Raw genomic sequence first — 20,000 nt, 5'->3', positions numbered from 1 at the left:
TTGGGATTGCAAGTGATGTATGTGGCAAGAGGGTTGTAGGAGGCAGCATGAGGAAGGGCAGTGAATGGTGGAATGAAGGAGTGAAGGTAAAAGTGGAAGAGAAAAAGAGGGCTTTTGAAGAATGGCTGCAGAGTAATAGTATAGAGAAGTATGAAAAATATAGAGAGAAAAATGTGGAAGTAAAGCGCAAGGTACGTGAGGCAAAGAGGGCAGCTGACCTGAGGTGGGGTCAGGGATTGGGTCAGTCATATGAAGAGAATAAGAAGTTTTGGAAAGAAGTGAAGAGAGTAAGGAAGGCTGGCGCAAGAATTGAAGAGACAGTGAAAGATGGAAATGGAAGGTTGTTAAAAGGAGAGGAGGCAAGGAAAAGGTGGGCGGAATATTTTGAAAGTTTGCTGAATGTTGAGGATAATAGGGAGGCAGATATAATTGCTGTTCCAGGTGTTGAGGTGCCAGTGATGGGAGATGAGAATGAGAGAGAGATTACAATAGAGGAAGTGAGGAGAGCACTGGATGAAACGAGAGTAGGAAAAGCATCTGGTATGGATGGTGTGAAAGCTGAGATGTTGAAGGAAGGGGGTGTGACTGTACTTGAATGGTTGGTGAGATTGTTTAATATGTGTTTTGTGTTGTCAATGGTACCAGTAGATTGGGTTTGTGCATGTATTGTACCACTATATAAGGGTAAGGGAGATGTGCATGAGTGTTGTAATTCAAGAGGTATTAGTTTGTTGAGTGTAGTTGGAAAAGTGTATGGTAGAGTAATGATTAATAGGATTAAGGATAAAACAGAGAATGCAATCTTGGAAGTACAGGGTGGTTTTAGAAGAGGTAGGGGTTGTATGAATCAGATTTTTACAGTTAGGCAGATATGCGAGAAATATTTAGCAAAAGGTAAGGAGGTGTATGTTGCGTTTATGGATCTGGAGAAAGCATATGATAGAGTTGATAGGGAAGCAATGTGGAATGTGATGAGGTTATATGGAGTTGGTGGAAGGTTGTTGCAAGCAGTGAAAAGTTTCTACAAAGGTAGCAAAGCATGTGTTAGAATAGGAAATGAAGTGAGTGATTGGTTTCCGGTGAGAGTGGGGCTGAGACAGGGATGTGTGATGTCGCCGTGGTTGTTTAACTTGTATGTTGATGGAGTGGTGAGAGAGGTGAATGCTCGAGTGCTTGGACGAGGATTAAAACTGGTAGGCGATAATGACCATGAATGGGAGGTAAATCAGTTGTTGTTTGCGGATGATACTGTACTGGTAGCAGACACAGAAGAGAAGCTTGACCGACTAGTGACAGAATTTGGAAGGGTGTGTGAGAGAAGGAAGTTGAGAGTTAATGTGGGTAAGAGTAAGGTTATGAGATGTACGGGAAGGGAAGGTGGTGCAAGGTTGAATGTCATGTTGAATGGAGAGTTACTTGAGGAGGTGGATCAGTTTAAGTACTTGGGGTCTGTTGTTGCAGCAAATGGTGGAGTGGAAGCAGATGTACGTCAGAGAGTGAATGAAGGTTGCAAAGTGTTGGGGGCAGTTAAGGGAGTAGTAAAAAATAGAGGGTTGGGCATGAATGTAAAGAGAGTTCTATATGAGAAAGTGATTGTACCAACTGTGATGTATGGATCGGAGTTGTGGGGAATGAAAGTGATGGAGAGACAGAAATTGAATGTGTTTGAGATGAAGTGTCTAAGGAGTATGGCTGGTGTATCTCGAGTAGAGAGGATTAAGAACGAAGTGGTGAGGAAGAGAACGGATGTAAGAAATGAGTTAGCGGCTAGAGTGGATATGAATGTGTTGAGGTGGTTTGGCCATGTTGAGAGAATGGAAAATGGCTGTCTGCTAAAGAAGGTGATGAATGCAAGAGTTGATGGGAGAAGTACAAGAGGAGGCCAAGGTTTGGGTGGATGGATGGTGTGAAGAAAGCTCTGGGTGATAGGAGGATAGATGTGAGAGAGGCAAGAGAGCGTGCTAGAAATAGGAATGCGATTGTGACGCAGTTCCGGTAGGCCCTGCTGCTTCCTCCGGTGCCTTAGATGACCGCGGAGGTAGCAGCAGTAGGGGATTCAGCATTATGAAGCTTCATCTGTGGTGGATAATATGGGAGGTTGGGCTGTGGCACCCTAGCAGTACCAGCTGAACTCAGTTGAGTCCCTGGTTAGGCTGAAGGAACGTAGAGAGTAGAGGTCCCCTTTTTGTTTTGTTTCTTTGTTGATGTCGGCTACCCCCCAAAATTGGGGGAAGCGCCTTTGGTATGTGTGTGTGTGTGTAAGATCTTTAGATAGTGTCGTTTGACAACCATAGGGGATTTCCAACCCGTATATTTTTTAAAATCATCAAAGTTCCTGTTCTGGAAGTAATTGTTGGAGGTATCTACTGTCCGTATATCATGAGCCTGGGGAAATGATTCCGGATTAGTATGTTTAATGAAGTAGAGGATTTGTTGCCTGATACCGTGAATGGAAATAGTACCTCCTTGTTCCCTGATAACCAAGGGGCCAGACGAGCGGGTGGCAGTTCTAGCTAAAAAGGCCTTGAGAGTAGTGACTGTACACAGAGAAAAGATCCTGGGGAAGAAGAATAATCTTCCGAGGGGAGCACCTATTTTGCGGATCCTCATTTTTTAGCTAGGAAAGTTTTGTCTGGAGAAAGGAGTACTTCGGCTGAAGGGAGGAAATCTATGTTTTCCGGGTTTCGTACGTAATACCATCAACTCGGAGAATAAGAGGAGGCAGGAATAACTCGTGATCGTATAAAACGGAAAACGAGAAATCCACCTCCTCTACTCGAGCTTAATAAAGAAAACGAGAGAAGGGGTAACTCATATCTGTAGAAACAGAATACGAGCACACTCTGCTCACGCTCTCAAGGTTACATAATAAAAAACCAAAATCACACAATAATATGATAAGAATAATGATAAAATTGTAATAACCAAGAACGAAGAATAACGACAATGTAACAATTAAACATAAAGATATAGTCTAAATCAAGCACCTTCCTGAGGCGTGAACATAACTATAACAAAGACTAGATCGATATTCTTCGTCCAAATTGGACTTGCTAGCAAATAAATACCATGGTAAAAACAATAATAAATAATGATAATAATATTGGTCATAAAACGTAAGTGATATAACCTAGATGACAGAGTACCAGAAGGGCAATATTAACTTGAAAAACTACCGAATCGAACAAAACCAAAATGGCTGCCGATACCGAGGACGGCCAAGCCTCTTCCAAAATTAAAATCCACATTACTGGAACGAGAACAAATGCCCGGTACTGAAAAAACTGTCAAAACAAACTATGGTACTTAACATTGGTAAAGGTGAAGTAGCAACGTCAGTCATGTTGAATTAACGACAATCACTTGCGAAACACACCTAACAAAATAAAAACGACTTAGCGGGCAAGTCCAAAACAGTAGGATGACCTGGAGAGCGTGAGTAGTAGGTGTCGGTGGAGTAATCCAACTGTATTCTCTAAGGCCTGTCACGGCCCTCCCCTTTGATGAAGGGATTATCTAAATGGAAGACAGCCTGTGAATAGTGGTTTACACACGCCCTTGTTAAATACACGACACCAACAAGGTGTTCGCGCGAGGGTTGTAACCTCTGCATTCCATGCTTTTATCTTTCTCTAGTATATTTGGAAGATTTATATTAGAAAAGTGTAAAGAAGGACCCTTTTCACCGGGCGTCACAGGTCTCTCCCCAGAAATAGATTTTTCCTTCGTCAAAATCCCTTATATATATATATATATATATATATATATATATATATATATATATATATATATATATATATATATTCTTATTTATCCTTCCACTTACTGGATTATACTGGGTGAGGTCTGTTTGGGTGGCAGATATCTATGGTTATCTTAGGATACGTCCCTGATTATACACGATATCTTCGAATAGTCGTTTCCGGGGTTGGAACCCTGTGATACCTGACGGTAATTCTCTTGTAATATCAATCGCAGAAATATTATACTGAAGAAGTTGCCAGAAGGAACTTCCATCAGGACGACATGGCTCGAGCCCAAAAATAGATTTTTCCTAAGTCAAAATCCCTTATATATGTGTGTGTATATATATATACAGTATATATATATATATATATATATATATATATATATGTATGTATATATACATATATATACTGTGGATATTAATATATGTATATATATACATATATATATATATATATATATATATATATATATATATATATATATATATATATATATATATATATATATATATATATACACACACATATATATATATATATATATATATATATATACATATATGTATATATAAATGTATGTATATATACATATATGTATGTATATATATATACATATATGTATGTATATATATACATATATATATATATATATATATATATATATATATATATATACGCATATATATATATATATACATACATATAAAACCGGAGGTAAAAAGTGAATATTAAGAAAGGTTGAAAATGGCATATGACAGAGTGAAAGTAAGAGAAACTGGTATTTCAGAGAAGTGGTGGAAGTTAGTAAAAGAAAATTTTGTTGGGATTGCAAGTGATGTGTGTAGCAAGAAGTTTGTTGGAGGCAGCATGGGGAAGGGTAGTGAATGGTGGAATGAAGGAGTGAAGGTAAAAGTAGAAGAGAAGAAGAGGGTATTTGAAGAATGGCTGCAGAGTAACCGCGTACAGAAGTATGAAAGATATAGAGGGGAAAATGTGGAAGTAAAGCGCAAGGTAACCGAAGCAAAGAGGGCAGCTGACATGAGGTGGGGTCAGGGACTGGATCGTTCATTTGAAGAGAATAAGAAGTAGTTTTGGAAAGAAGTGAAGAGAGTAAGGAAGGCTGGTTCGAGAATAGAAGAGACGGTGAAAGATGGAAAAGGAAGGTTGTTAAAAGGAGAGGACGAAAGGAAAAGGTGGACGGAATATTTTGAAAGTTTACGGAATGTTGAGGATAATAGGGAGGCAGATATAATTGCTGTTGCAGGTGTTGAGGTGCCAGTGATGGGAGATGAGAATGAGAGAGAGATTACAAGAGAGGAAGGGAGAAGAGCACTAGATGAAACGAGAGTAGGAAAAGCCCCTGGTATGGATGGTGTGAAAGCCGAGATGTTGAAGGAGGGGGGTGTGACTATACTTGAATGGTTGGAGAGATTGTTTAATATGTTTTATATTGTCAATGGTACCAGTAGATAGGGTTTGTGCATGTATTGCACCACTATGTATGGGTAAGGGAGATGTGAATGAGTGTTGTAATTCAAGGGGTATTAGTTTGTTGAGTGTGGTTGACAAAGCATATGGTAGAGTACTGATTAATAGGATTAAGGGTAAAACAGAGAATGCAATCTTAGAAGTACAGGGTGGTTTTAGAAGAGGTAGTGGATGTATGAATCAGATTTTTACAGTCAGGCAGATATGCAAGAAATATTTAATAAAAGGTAAGGAGGTGTATGTTGCGTTTATGGATCTGAAGAAATCGTATGATAGAGTTGATAGGGAAGCGATGTGGAATGTGATGAGGTTATATGGAATTGGTGGAGGGTTGTTGCAAGCAGTGAAAAGTTTCTACAAAGGTAATAAAGCGTGTGTTAGGATAGGAAATGAAGTGAGCGATTGGTTCTGGTGAGAGTGGGGCTGAGACAGGGATGTGTGATGTTAACATGGTTGTTTAACTTGTATATTAATGGAGTGGTAAGAGAGGTGAATGCTCGAGTGCTTGGACGAGTATTGAAACTGATAGATGAGCATGATCATGAATGGGAGGTAAATCAGTTGTTGTTTGCGGATGATACTGTACTGGTTGCAGACTCAGAAGAGAAGCTTGGCTGATTAGCGACAGAATTGGGAAGGGTATGTGAGAGATGGAAGTAGAGAGTTAATGTGGGCAAGAGTAAGGTTATGAGACGTATGAGAAGGGAAGGTGGTGCGACATTGAATGTCATGTTGAATGGAGATTTACTTGAGGAGGTGGATCAGTTTAAATACTTGGGATCTGTTGTTGCAGTAAATGGTGGCTTGGAAGCAGATGTACGTCAGAGAGTGAAAGAAGGATGCAAAGTGTTGGGGACAGTGCAGGGAGTGGTAAAGAATAGAGAGTTGGGCATGAATGTAAAGAGAGTTCGACAAGAGAAAGTGATTGTACCAACTGTGATGTATGGATCGGAGTTGTGGGGAATGAAAGTGAAGGACTGACAGAAATTGAATGTGTTTGAGATGAAGTGTCTGAGGAGTATGGCTGGTGTATCTTGAGTAGATAGGGTTAGGAATAAAGTAGTGAGGTTGTGAATGGGTGTAAGAAATGTTTTAGCGGCTGGAGTGGATAAGAATGTGTTGAGGTGGTTTGGCCATGTTGAGAGAATGGAAAATGGCTGTCTGCTAAAGAAGGTGATAATTGTAACAGTTGATGGGAGAAGTACAAGAGGAAGGCCAAGGTTTGGGTGGATGGGTAAGAGTGAAGAAAGCTCTGGGTGATAGGAGGATAGATGTGAGAGAAGCGAGAGAGCGTGCTAGAAATAGGAATGAATGGCGAATATTGTGACGCAGTTCTGGTAGGGCCTGCTACTTCCTCCAGTCGCCTTGGATAACCGCGAAGGAAGCAGCAGTAGGAGATTCAGCGTTATGAAGCTTCATCTGTGGTGGATAACGAGGAGGTTGGGCTGTGGCCCCCTAGCAGTAACAGCCGAACACTGATTAGTCCGTCGTCAGGCTGGGAGTAGCGCAGAGGAAAGATCCCCTTTTTTCATTTGTTTCATGTTGGCTACCCCCATATATATGGGGGTAGCCGGTTGTCAATGACAGACATTCTACTCTGATGTCCCGTTCTAGGCTCAAAACCGACTCAGTGATTGAGAGAAAGAAACGGAAACACCCAGGTAAAGATTTGCCAGAACACAGTTCAAGGCAAAGCCAACTGGAGTTAGCCTAGGATAGTCTGAGGGAAGAGGAATTGCTCTTAATTCTCGCAAGGAGATTGGTATCAACTTGAAAGGTAAAGGAGGTGTCAGTCTCCACTTAAAAGACGATACAAGAGCAATTGGGGACATGTATGAAAGTATACTAAAGCCCCTAGGCTGGTAGCCTAGGCGCAGTGAGAATCGGTCACCGAAACTCTCTCGTATACTATCTTGGAAGAGGAAAATTTTTATGCAGTAATATCTTAATTGTATAAAATATCGCCTGAGCTTCAATAAAACTTTACCAGGAAGATTATATCATGCATGAAGTGTGCAGGTGCCTAGGCTAGGAAGCCTAGCACTCGTGGGGCTCGGTCATAATTCAGCCAAATCCACGACAACAAGGGCGTAATATAAAAATCCCTAGCTAATTTGCTAAATAGCTAAAAGTTATTAAAGCGATAAATGCCGGGAAAGTCGTTCTGGCTAACTAAATGTACATGCAAAGAACGACTGCGTCCATGAGGCCATCCAGCTGGCAACAGCTCTTGTTACGTTAATTACGATCTTAATTCGAGGAAAAAACTGGCAAGAGCTTACATTTATACAATTCAAAGATAATACTTAACTTTCCAGAGGCAGATGAGGCTGGGGAAGACATCATCGCAGCAAAACAAACCAAAATAGCGAGAAATAACCCAGGATATACACCGGTCTAAGGCGCTACAATAGAAAGAATGACTAGATGGCGCCACGCAGAGACGGGCTGGCGCCCAATTACAGTACAGTAGGAGTGTTGCCTTAATAACGGCTCTCCTATAATTCTTGCCACTTTCCTCTCTCGAAGCGTAAACGCTATTAGGGGTGTAGATAGCTATGTGACGTGTCAAGAATATGTCCTCTGATATCATGCGATATCCCTTTTAGAAATATAAGGGATACTCGCTCCAGGAGTTAGAATTCTGGATACCTTTAGTAAAATTCTCTGGGATATATCACTGTAGTCAAATATAACCTAAGAATCTACTAACAAGGAATTTCCATCAGGACGACATGGCCTGAGCCCAAAAATGTATGTGTACAATAAATAAGGGTGTAGGTATATTACCTTACTGCCTTCCTCCAGAATGAGGGTTCAAATGGAAGGGGAGAATGCATCATTCAGGCTTCCACCCAGCCACAAGATCTGTTTCCAGTCGCTGCCAGTTTCAGGGATGTGAATGGCAGTCCAATTGAGGACTGAAGAATACTCAAGGGCAAAAGGGGTCTCCCACAGGCAGTCGCCATAGCCGGCACAACCTTTCCCGGAGCCTTGCGTCTGTAGGGAAAGTCGGAGCGGCTATCAAGCTGCCTATATAGGAGCTCGGCCGGCGCTACGATCTACCTGGCAAGTGGGGAGAATGTAGGATGATGGCCACAGAATTGCGATAGCTAGGCTATCGCTAAAGGACAGAAAGGGGCAGGGAAAGGGTCTATGATGTAGTGTTAGGAGAACGCGGCAGGATTGCTGCCACTCCCAAACAAGGGTGAACCTTCATTTCAGTATCGGCGCCATCCTAGGCAGCAGAAGAATATCTATTCTTCAGCCTAGGGTCTGCCGAAACAGGACTTCTAGATTGCAGGGGAGAAGGTGGCGGCATTATACTACCACTTCAGGTGCGGCCTAGGGAGGCTAAGCCTCCTATGCCAGCAACTATAAGCCGGCAGGGGAGTGACTACTCACCCTGCAACTCAGCCCCCGCCATAAAGACTGAATACTCTGAGGTTCTGTCGAAAACCAGAGCCGGGATGCTCACTGGCAAGGGTGGGAGACAGAAAACACTAGCCTAGTCAAGCCGGAGTGTACTATTCTATGGCGAGACCAAAATAGGGTTGTCGCCTATGGCGGCACTCAGAAGGAAGGAGGGATTACCCTTAAATCTTCACAGGAGACGAGTATCGAGTTATATAAATAATTCTGGGAGATATACTATCTCCTGTTGAATTGATAAAACGATACACGAGGGTAGACAGGGATAATGTATGAAAGTATACTAAAGTGTGGAATAGCGCTGGCGCGCAGTAAGGCACTATAGTTTTGTGCAGTCTCCTTAGAATGCGCCGAAGCATGTGACTGGTTGCGCACGGGTGGGTGCGTGAGAGTACTAAGTGGAGACTCCTGGCACGGGCGTGCGGAAAACCATTGGCGCGGGAGATCATCAGCACCCGCGCACGGAAGACCGTCGGCGCACGTGCACGGAAGACTTTCGTCGCGTGCGCGCGGAAAACTGTTGGCGCGACCCCAGAAGACTGTTGGCGCGACCCCAGAAGACTGTTGGCGAGCACTCAAGAGCATTGACGTGGGCGCGTAAGAACATTGGCGCGGGCGCACGCATTGGCGCCCGCGCACAGGAGACCATCGGCGCCCGCGCACGGTAGACCATCTGCACTCGCACGCAGAAGACCGTTGGCGTGTGCTTGGAAGACTGTTGGCTCGCGCGCGCGCAAACTATTGTTGCGTGCAAGACTATTGGTGCGCACGCGCAAAAGCATTGGCGCTCGTGCGCAGAAGACCATCGGCGTGCACACAGGAGACCGTCGGCGCCCGCGCACGGAAGACCGTTGGCATGCGCGCGTGGAAGACCGTCAGCGCGCGTGGAAGACTGTTGGCGTGTGCACGGAAGACTATTGGGGCGCGCGCACGGAAGACTGTTGGGGCGCGCATGGAATACTGTTGGCGCACGCGCACGGAAGACTGTTGGCAATGGTGCGTATGATAATGCTGGCAGGAGGGATCTGGTGATCCTCAGAAGAGTCCAAGACTGAAGTCCAAGGACTAACTATAGTGTAAGGTAGCGCTAGTAGGTCGGCAGGTCAGCTGGCAGGACGATCAGAAACTGGGATGGGCCCTTTGGGAGGGTAAACATCCATGATGGAGACCGTAAAAGATCCACGGAAGAGTCCAGGACAAAAGTCCAAGGACTAACAGCGGCGTAAGGTTGCGTTGGTAGATCAGTAGGTCAGCTGGCAGGACGATCAGGAACTGGGATGTGCCCTTTGGAAGGGCGAACATCCACCAATGGGGACCGTAAAAGGTCTGCGGAAGATTCCAGGACCGAAGTCCAAAGGACTACCAGCGGCGTAAGGTTGCGTTGGTAGATCGGCAGGTCAGCTGGCAGGATGACCAGGAACTGGGATGTGCCCTTTGGAAGGGCGAACATCCACTGATGGAAACCGTGAAAGGTTCATAGAAGAGTCCTGGACCGAAGTTCACGGACTAAGTTGCAGCTCAAGGTTGCGCTGGTAGGTCTGCTGGTAGGATAATCAGGAACTGTTGAAGCCCATGAGGGCCGGTGGACCAGCAAGCTGGCCTCAGGTAGAGTCCAGGGCAGAAGTCCACGGACTAAGTTGCAGCGCAAGGTTACGCTGGTAGGACTGCTGGTAGGATGATCAGGAACTGATTAGCAGAGTGATCCTCCGAAGAGGTATCTCTATGAGACTTGATGACGCCCATGATGATGCCCATGAGGGCTGGTGGGTCAGTAAGCTGACCTTCAACAGTAGTGATTCTCCGAAGAGGAGTCTCTATGGTGGCCTCTCTCGCGAACGAGAGAGGTGAACACTTCGTAGAAGAGACTTGCTTAAGACTGTGTTCCGCTACTGAATGAAGAGAGACTCAGCAAGGGGGGAGAGAAGTCTGGGCGAAGGCAGCAACAGCAGTCGGAGACGATGAATTTATTAATATGTGGGAAGTTCTCCCTCGGAAGGTAGAAACAACCTCACACCTGGGGAAGAAACTTTCCCTCGAAAGGGAAGTTGTCCAACCCCTGGAGGCGAACCTCCGTTTAGCGTTCTAAGATGATCTGAAGTGCTGGTCATGTTGTCACGGGAGTACTCCTAAGAGAAGGGATGACGCCCCTGATGACGTCCTCTGAGGGATGGCAGTGACAGCAGATTCCCAAGGCATGAACAGAGCAGCTCTGCTTTGTCGGCACTCTTACTCGAATGAAGAAAAAACTACATAGTTAACTGGGAAAAATGAAATTAATTATTTAACAGAAAACTCCCAAGGGAGGAACTCCGAAGAGGAACCCCGAGGGAACAGCATAGAAATAAGTATTGCGCCCTTCCTTCCTCAGTCAACATCTACGGGAGAAGGGGGAAGCGGAGTAACTGTAATAAAAACAGAATTATTCACTAATAGTGAGAACCACTGATCCTCAAAAGGGAAGTATTCCCCACAGAGAAAAGCTGAAAAGTTAAAATTACAATTATAATTTCACTAAAAATAATCGAGTCAAACAGTCGGAAGCACAACCTAACCCACGAACGGGGCCCAATAGTACACTGTTGTTGAAAGGTGAATGACCTTGAGAAGAGAAAGACCGTAGTCAATCTCTGAGAGGCCACATTCCCTTCGCTCAGTAGTCCATGTTTCCCGTAGCAAAAGGGAAAAGGCGAAGACAATAGTTGAATGAGGAGGGTCCAGGCGATGACGATTCCCCTGCGGCGGCCGAGTCAACAGTTATATGCCGACGGAAAGGCCGATGGACCAGAGAGGGAGAGGTTGTTCCCCACGAAGTGGAACTATGCTGGCCTTGTTCCGGTGCTAAGGTACGCAAGTGTCATTGTCGTATATGTATCACACGCACAGCTCAAACACTGAAAAGGAAACTTATCACATTTCTATACACATATATATACATAAATATTAAGAATGTTTTCATATATATACATGTACAAGAAAAAGTAAGTTAAAAGACAAAAATTAATGGTATTCTAGAGTAGGCAAGGAGGAAGAGCGGAAACAACCGCTCTCCATCCGAGCCAAAGGGTAAAGTGACTAAATCACATGTGTGTGAACGGGAGTGGTAGCAAGCTACCCGCCCCTTGCCCCCGCTAACTAGCGGTGTGGGTAGTTAACCCTCGCTAAATTTTAATGGCTCGTCATTTCAGCTCCGCCGAAAGTATAACCCCTAATAAATAGCGTGGTTTGTATTCCAGTTACGGAACAAACCAAAATTAACTGCACATACCCTACAGCAGTAAAAAAATTTTCCAGCTATAATGAAATACTTTTTCCATATATAATTTAGAACTTTATCACATCAGTCATAAAATTTGAACTTTATCACATCAGTCATAAAATCTTGCTTCACTTGAGCTACATTTACTTGTTAAGTATACCATTACATGCACTGAAAAATATCTTTCTTTAGACGATGCGATTTTTCAAAACAAAACAGTAGAGAAGCCTCTCAAAATACCAAGTGTTTTTGGGCCTGGCAAAATCTGATAGATAAAGACATAAATAGTGTCACCTACACTACTATTCAATATATCCCACAGCTAATAGTAACTCAACATTTCTGTATTTCCAGCCAAGGCTGACAGTAGTTTTCAATAATCCTTCAATCTGTAAGGATCATTCTCGAAATAAATCACTCCTAAGAATGTACTTATGCAAAACATAAGTTATCATAATAATCTACCCGATAGGTAAAGAAATCTTAAGAAGAGGAGCTACTATTACAATTTTCTTTACATTAATAATTTTTGCTTCTGAAATTTTTGTATCATAATGTTTACTTTTTTGGTATGTAGGAAATTTACTATTTCCAAATGCATGGCAGGCAGTTTAAAAAAATTATTTGATCTACACATCTAATATTCATAACTCATATTAATCCTCTTTGATGAGGAATGAAACCACAATGCTAAATAACTTACAACATTCTTCTTCATAATGAAGTAAGTTTCCAAACGACTGATTACATAATAGCTTAACCATACAACTCCACTCTCTCATGGTTGGCTCAAACATCTAGATAAGTTTCCATTTAACATTCTTGTCTCCAGTGTAAAGATGAAAAACATCTATGACTTCTTCCCTTCAGCTTACCCTTGTGAAAGTTTTAATTTGCTATAGTTAGACTTATATAGTAACAATAATAATAACAAATGGCTTCCCTAAAAGGCATTATCTAAAAGTGTGGTGGGAAAAGTGTATGGTAGAGTACTGATTAATAGGATTAAGGATAAAACAGAGAATGCAATCTTAGAAGTACAGGGTGGTTTTAGAAGAGGTAGGGGTTGTATGAATAAGATTTTTACAGTTAGTCAGATATGCGAGAAATATTTAGCAAAAGGTAAGGAGATGTATGTTGCATTTATGGATCTGGAGAAAGCGTATGATAGAGTTGCTAAGGAAGCAATGTGGAATGTAATGAGATTATATTGAGTTGGTGGAAGGTTGTTGAAAGCAGTGAAAAGTTTCTACAAAGGTAGTAAAGCATGCATTAGGATAGGAAATGAAGTGAGCGATTGGTTTCCGGTGAGAGTGGGGCTGAGACAGGGATGTGTGATGTCGCCATGGTTGTTTAACTTTTATGTTGATGGAGTGGTGAAGGAGGTGAATGCTCGAGTGCTTGGACGAGGATTGAAACTGGTAGACGAGAATGACCATGAATGGGAGGTAAATCAGTTGTTGTTTGCGGATGATACTGTACTGGTTGCAGACGCAGAGGAGAAGCTTGGCCGATTAGTGACAGAATTTGGAAGGGTGTGTGAGAGAAGGAAGTTGAGAGTTAATGTGGGTAAGAGTAAGGTTATGAGATGTACGAGAAGGGAAGGTGGTGCGAGGTTGAATTTCATGTTGAATGGAGAGTTACTTGAGGAGGTGGATCCGTCTAAATACTTGGGGTCTGTTGTTGCAGCAAATGGTGGATTGGAAGCAGATGTACGTCAGAGTGAATGAAGGATGCAAAGTGTTGGGGGCAGTTAAGGGAGTAGTAAAAAATAGAGGGTTGGGCATGAATGTAAAGAGAGTTCTGTATGAGAAAGTGATTGTACCATCTGTGATGTGTGGATCGGAGTTGTGGGGAATAAAAGTGACGGAGAGACAGAAATTGAATGTGTTTGAGATGAAATGTCTAAGGAGTATGGCTGGTGTATCTCGAGTAGATAGGGTTAGGAACGAAGTAGTGATGGTGAGAACGGGGGTAAGAAATGAGTTAGCAGCTAGAGTGGATATGACTGTGTTGAGGTGGTTTGGCCATGTTGAGAGAATGGAAAATGGCTGTCTGCTAAAGAAGGTGATGAATTCAAGAGTTGATGGGAGAAGTACAAGAGGAAGGCCAAGGTTTGGGTGGATGGATGGAGTGAAAGAAGCTCTGGGTGATAGGAGAATAGATGTGAGAGAGGCAAGAGAGCGTGCTAGAAATAGGAATGAATGGCGAGCGATTGTGACGCAGTTCCGGTAGGCCCTGCTGCATCCTCTGGTGCCTTGGATGACCGCGGAGGTAGCAGCAGTATGGGATTCAGTGTTATGAAGCTTCATCTGTGGTGGATAACAGGGGAGGGTGGGCTGTGGCACCCCTAGCAGTACCAGCCGAACTCGGTTGAGTCCCTTGTCAGGCTGGGAGGAACATAGAGAGGAGAGGTCCCCTTTTCTGTTTCATTTGTTTGATGTCGGCTACCCCCCCCCCCCCCAAACTGGGGGAAGTACCTTGGTATATGTATGTATGTAAATGACATTTTAGGAAAAATGTTTCACATTACCTCATCTATTGGTGTGAGAACTCCTAAAGATGAAAGAGAATGCTGACGAATGGCAGACAGGTAAGAGAGCAAACTGCTTGTTGCCATATTCCAATTTCTACCAACAGATGCATTGTCTAAAATAAAGGAAAATAAGTGGAATCTTGAAATATCATTCGACAAAATAGTTTTGTAAGCAAAATAACAAATTTGGAAGTAATTTGTATTTTTCCTAACAATTGAAACCTTGAGCTAGTTATTAGGGATTATACTTTCGGCAAAGCTGGAAGATTAACCACATGACATTTTAGTGAGGTGTAACTACCTGCCTGGTAGTTAATGGGGGGTGGGGGGTAGCCGGCTACCCCACTCACCCACACAACAGTGTTGTATCGTCACTTTTGAATACAGGCAAGACTTCTCGGGAGACAGGTGGCTTGTAAGAAGTCCTGTTGACGGAGTACGGCCCCTCCCATAGCTCCTTGTATCTTCTTTATGGGAGAGAGAGGAACATCTTTGGGGATGGAGCTTTGGAAGGGGCTCCGGATAATTTTCATCGGAGGTCAGACGGAGGAGAGGCCAAACTAGCGAGGACCGTTTCCTCCAACGGGATCCTAAGGGATATTTGTTACTGCATAATCAGAAGGGGTACTTGCTACTGCATGGTCAGAAGGGAGGGCCACACCCGCGACCCCTCGACAAACTGCCTCTAACGAGGCGTCAAACCATGCAGGTTTCTTCCCTGACGTAGGAAGAACAGGAATCTCGCTAGGAAGGCTAAGCAACAGAGATCGCTGTCTAGGAGAACATGGCCTCGGAACCTGAAACAAGGAGAGTGAGGTCTCTTACCTGGGACAATAGGCACTGGCATGGCCTCTCGCTCTGGCTTGGAAAAGAGAATAGTAAAGGAAGATATCTGCACCTTTGAAGACTCCTTCCGGATGGCAGGAAAGGGAACCGGACGTACACCGAGATGGGACTAAGTTGGAAGGTGACAAATGCCGCAGGCAGGAAAGAGATCCCGTGTAGGATGGGAGGCTCGGGCAGGAGCTGACCTAGACCTAGGTGAGCATGTTTCACGCATATATGTAGAAGCTGAGCTGATCATCAAGGGTCTGGAGAGCTCGATGAGTTGTCATGGTTAGCGTTCACACATAGGCTAAAAGTGACGAGCAGACTGATATACCCAAGCAGAAGAGTGAGCCTCCTCAGGACGAGCAGGCAAGCAATGATCAGGTGTTGAAGGCAAGAAATGAGTTGGTGAGTAGACCATGGAAGAGAAATGGTGATCACAAGATGGCGAGTGTTGAATATGCGTTGATGAGTGATGATTAAGAGGAGACGAGTGATGATAACGAGCTGGCGAGTGACAATCATGAGCTGGTGAGTTATGCTAGCGAGCTGACGAATGACAAGTAGCTGGCGAACGCCAAGTAGCTGGCGAACGCCAAGGAGCTAGCGAATGGCAAGTAGTTGGAGAGTGACGAACCACAAGGTGACGATCACAGGGAGACGTGTGGCAGCCACGAGGTGACGAGTGACGATCACAAGATGGCAAGAGATGATCACAAGGCGACGAGCAGCTGGCGAAAGACGAGCAGCTGACGAGTGACAAGAAGTAGGAGAGTGACGACCACGACCTGAAAGTGACGCCAACGAGCAAGAGAGTGGCAATCAAGAGCTGAAGAGTAGCGACCACTAACAGGCGAGTGTCTATAGCGGGGGTGAAGCGAGCTTGAAGATTGTTGGTCCCTTGGATCGTCGGGGTAGCATCTCCTGATGAAGGGTAAAGAAGAACATCTAGAAGGACGGCTAGGACTACGTTGCCTTGACAAGGAGGAACAGCGATCCCTGTGGCGGCAAGGAATCCTATTGTCGACAGCATGGCGGTAAGGAGGTGGCGAGATTCCTTAGTAGGAAGGTCATGCTCCAAAGGGGTGGACATACGTGGAGAGGCGGGGCCACGTCTGCAAGGTCTCTCCAACAGAGTACCAGGGAAGGACCTCACTCGGGAACGAGGGAGGTGACCACTCGCAGGAGAAACGTGCCTCAGAGTTTGTTACCCCCTGATAACTGAGAGGACTTAGTAGAGGTAAGAGCACAGTCTTTGGCCATGGCAGCATCTGCAGGCGACGACGAAAGATGAACAACAATGGCGGCAGGGGCAAAAGACACTCCAGGGGCATGGTGCTCAGAACCCCCTAGCACAGGAGCTTCTACCTATGAAGAAGCCAGAGTCTGTTCACTCTAGACACCCAGCAATAGAAGCTCCATCAACACTTCCTTTGAAGGCCGACCAATCACACCCAGCGAAGGCGAAGTCGTCTGAAAAATATAATTATATATACTGTATTTATATATATATATATATATATATATATATATATATATATATATATATATTTATATTTATATATATACATACATATATATATATATATATATATATATATATATATATATATATATATATATATATATATATATATATATATAAATATATATATATGCAGAAGAACCACAGGGAAAATGAAAATACGAAATATAAGATTAAGTCCTGACTAGTTTCGTGATACTTCTTCAGTCCTCTGAAGATGTATCACGAAACTAGTTAGGACTTAATCGTATATTTCGTATTTTCATTTTCCCTGTGGTTCTGCGTCTGAGCATCACGTTTTCCTGTGATTTTTACGCATATATATATAAATATATATATATATATATATATATATATATATATACATGTGTGTATATATATATATATATATATATATATATATATATATATATATATATATATATATATATATATACATATATATATATGTATATATATACACATATATACATATATGTATATATGTATATATATATATATATATATATATATATATATATATATATATATATATATTATATATATGCATATATATATATATATATATATATGTATATATATACATATATATATATATATATATATTATATATAAATATATATATATATATATATATATATATATATACATTATATATATATATACATGTATATATATATATATATACATATATATATGTATATATATACACATATATACATATATGTATATATGTATATATATATATATATATATATATATATATATATATATATATATATATATATATAAATATATATATATATATATATATGTATATATATATATATATATATATATATATATATATATATATATATATATATATGTATATATATATATATATATATATATATATATATATATATATATATATATGCATATATATAATATATATATATATATGCATATATATAATATATATATATATATATATATATATATATATATATATATATATGCATATATATATATAATATATATATATATATATATATATATGTATATATATATATATATATATATATATATATATATATATATATGCATATATATATATATATATATATATATATATATATATATATATATATATATATATATATATATATGTGTGTGTGTGTGTGTATATACGTATATATAATATATATAATACATATATATATTTATATATAAATATATATATATACATATATATAGATAAATATATTTATATATATGTATATATAAATGGCGAGGGCGCGCGGGCGAGCACTGGCGAGGGCTCGCGTTGGCGCGTTAGCGAGCAATGGCGAGCAGACGAGGGTGCGAGTGGGCAAGCGATGGCGCTCAGGTGAGGGCGCGAGTAGGCACGTGGGCGATCGATGGCGCGCAGGGGCGTATTCTGGTGACAGCAGCAGGCGCGCAGGAAGCTGATTAAGTGCTCGTGCGCGAAGTCAATTGTTCGCGCGCGCCCGGGCGCAAAGGATCACGCTGAGCCCGTGAGGGCGATAACGTTGGGCGCGCGCGCAGGGGAAATATCCCATCACGCGGGCGCACATGAGGGCGCACATGCACAACAGCATGCGGGCGATGGCGCGTAGGTGATGGATGGCGTGCTGGCGAGCGCTGGCGAGCAGGGGAAGAGATTATCTTCCCCTTTGCGACCAGATCCGAAAATCCTGGGCACGCAGGAGATCAATGGCGCACAGGCGAGTGCTGGCGCGTAGGAGAACGCTGGCGCGCAGGAGATCGTGAGCATGCATGGCGCACATCAGGATGAGCGCGCGTAGTGGTGCGCTGGCGGGCAGGAGAGCGTTGGCGTGCGGGCGAGCGCTGGCGAGGGCTCGCGTTGGCGCGTGAGCGAGCAATGTCGCGCAGACGAGGGCGAGCGTGGGCAAGCGATGGCGCTCAGGTGAGGGCGCGAGTAGGCAAGTGGGCGATCAATGGCGCGCAGGGGCGCATTCTGGTGACAGCAGCGGGCGCGCAGGAAGCTGATTAAGCGCTCTCGCGCGAAGTCAATTGTTCGCGCGCGCCCGGGCGCAAAGGATCACGCTGAGCCCGTGAGGGCGATAACATTGGGCGCGCGCGCAGGGGAAATATCCCATCACGCGGGCGCACATGAGGGCGCACATGCACAACAGCAAAAGGCGGGCACGCAGGGCGCGCGATGGAAACTGCGGGCGATGGCGCGTAGGTGATGGATGGCGAGCTGGCGAGCGCTGGCGAGCAGGGGAAGAGATTATCTTCCCCTTTGCGACCAGATCCGAAAATCGTGGGCACGCAGGAGATCAATGGCGCACAGGCGAGTGCTGGCGCGTAGGAGAACGCTGGCGCGCAGGAGATCGTGGGCACGCATGGCGCACATCAGAATGAGGGCGCGTAGTGGCGCGCTGGCGGCCAGGAGAGCGTTGGCGCACAGGTGAGCGCTGACGCGCAGGTGAGCGCTGGCGCGCAGGAGAGCGCTTGCGCGCAGGAGAGCGCTTGCGCACTTTAACAGGATCTGGAACTGGTGACCGCTTGCGCGTAGGAGATCGATGGCGCGCAGGGGATACCTGGCGCGTAGGAACCGTAGCCCGTTTGAAAACAGGATTCATGGGCGCCCACCGCGCATCAGCGACCAGGAATGGCGACGGCAGGTCAGCAAGTCTGGCGGGTGGAAGGTCGGCGTGTCCTTGGCAAGGACGACCTTCCACCAAAGGAGATCGCGAAAGATCTGTGGAGAGGTCCAGGGATGTAGCTGGCAGGGTCGGTGATCAACAACGAGGTTCCACTGCGGCGGACTGCGGGGATGATGAGCCGAAGAGGCGCCTCCTAACACCCTTGTGAGGCAAAGGAAGTCCTCTACGGCGAAGAGGAAGGCGGACTTTGCGCCTTATATGCTCTCTGGGGGCCGTGGGGTCAGCAGGCTAACCAGCAGTCCTCCGAAGAGGAGTCTCTGTCAGTGAACTCCCGAGGGGGAGAATCACCTGCAGAGGAGACCGTTGGACTTAGTTTCTCCCTCGAAGGATGTTCGGAGGGGGGAACTAAGCCTTCAGCTACATCGGCAACATCAGGAGCAAAGGTTTGAAACAACTCATCAGTAGCCTCTGCCACAACATCGACGATAGACAGAGGATCGACCTCTGCTAAAGTCGGCGATTGTTTGACAGCTGCTCCCAATTTGAT

At 43.8% G+C, this 20,000-nt stretch overlaps 1 protein-coding gene across 3 annotated transcripts in view; it reads right to left on the bottom strand.

Moving 5' to 3' along the window:
• The window catches only part of LOC137658644 (probable methyltransferase-like protein 25), a 425,819-nt gene that overhangs the window by 218,728 nt on the left and 187,091 nt on the right, over window positions 1-20,000 (bottom strand). For 2 of the 3 annotated variants that reach the window (XM_068393588.1, XM_068393586.1), the window contains one exon: window positions 14,459-14,574. The exons of the other annotated variant lie outside the window; for it this stretch is intronic. In XM_068393588.1, the coding sequence (XP_068249689.1) occupies window positions 14,459-14,574 (116 nt within the window). The remainder of the gene's footprint in view (window positions 1-14,458; window positions 14,575-20,000) is intronic. 3 annotated transcript variants of the gene reach the window in all.

Source organism: Palaemon carinicauda, chromosome 19 (genome assembly GCF_036898095.1).
Source record: "Palaemon carinicauda isolate YSFRI2023 chromosome 19, ASM3689809v2, whole genome shotgun sequence".
NCBI lineage: Eukaryota > Metazoa > Arthropoda > Malacostraca > Decapoda > Palaemonidae > Palaemon > Palaemon carinicauda.
The sequence above is the reverse complement of the archived record's forward strand: the minus strand, read 5'-3'. Positions and strand labels throughout refer to the sequence as shown.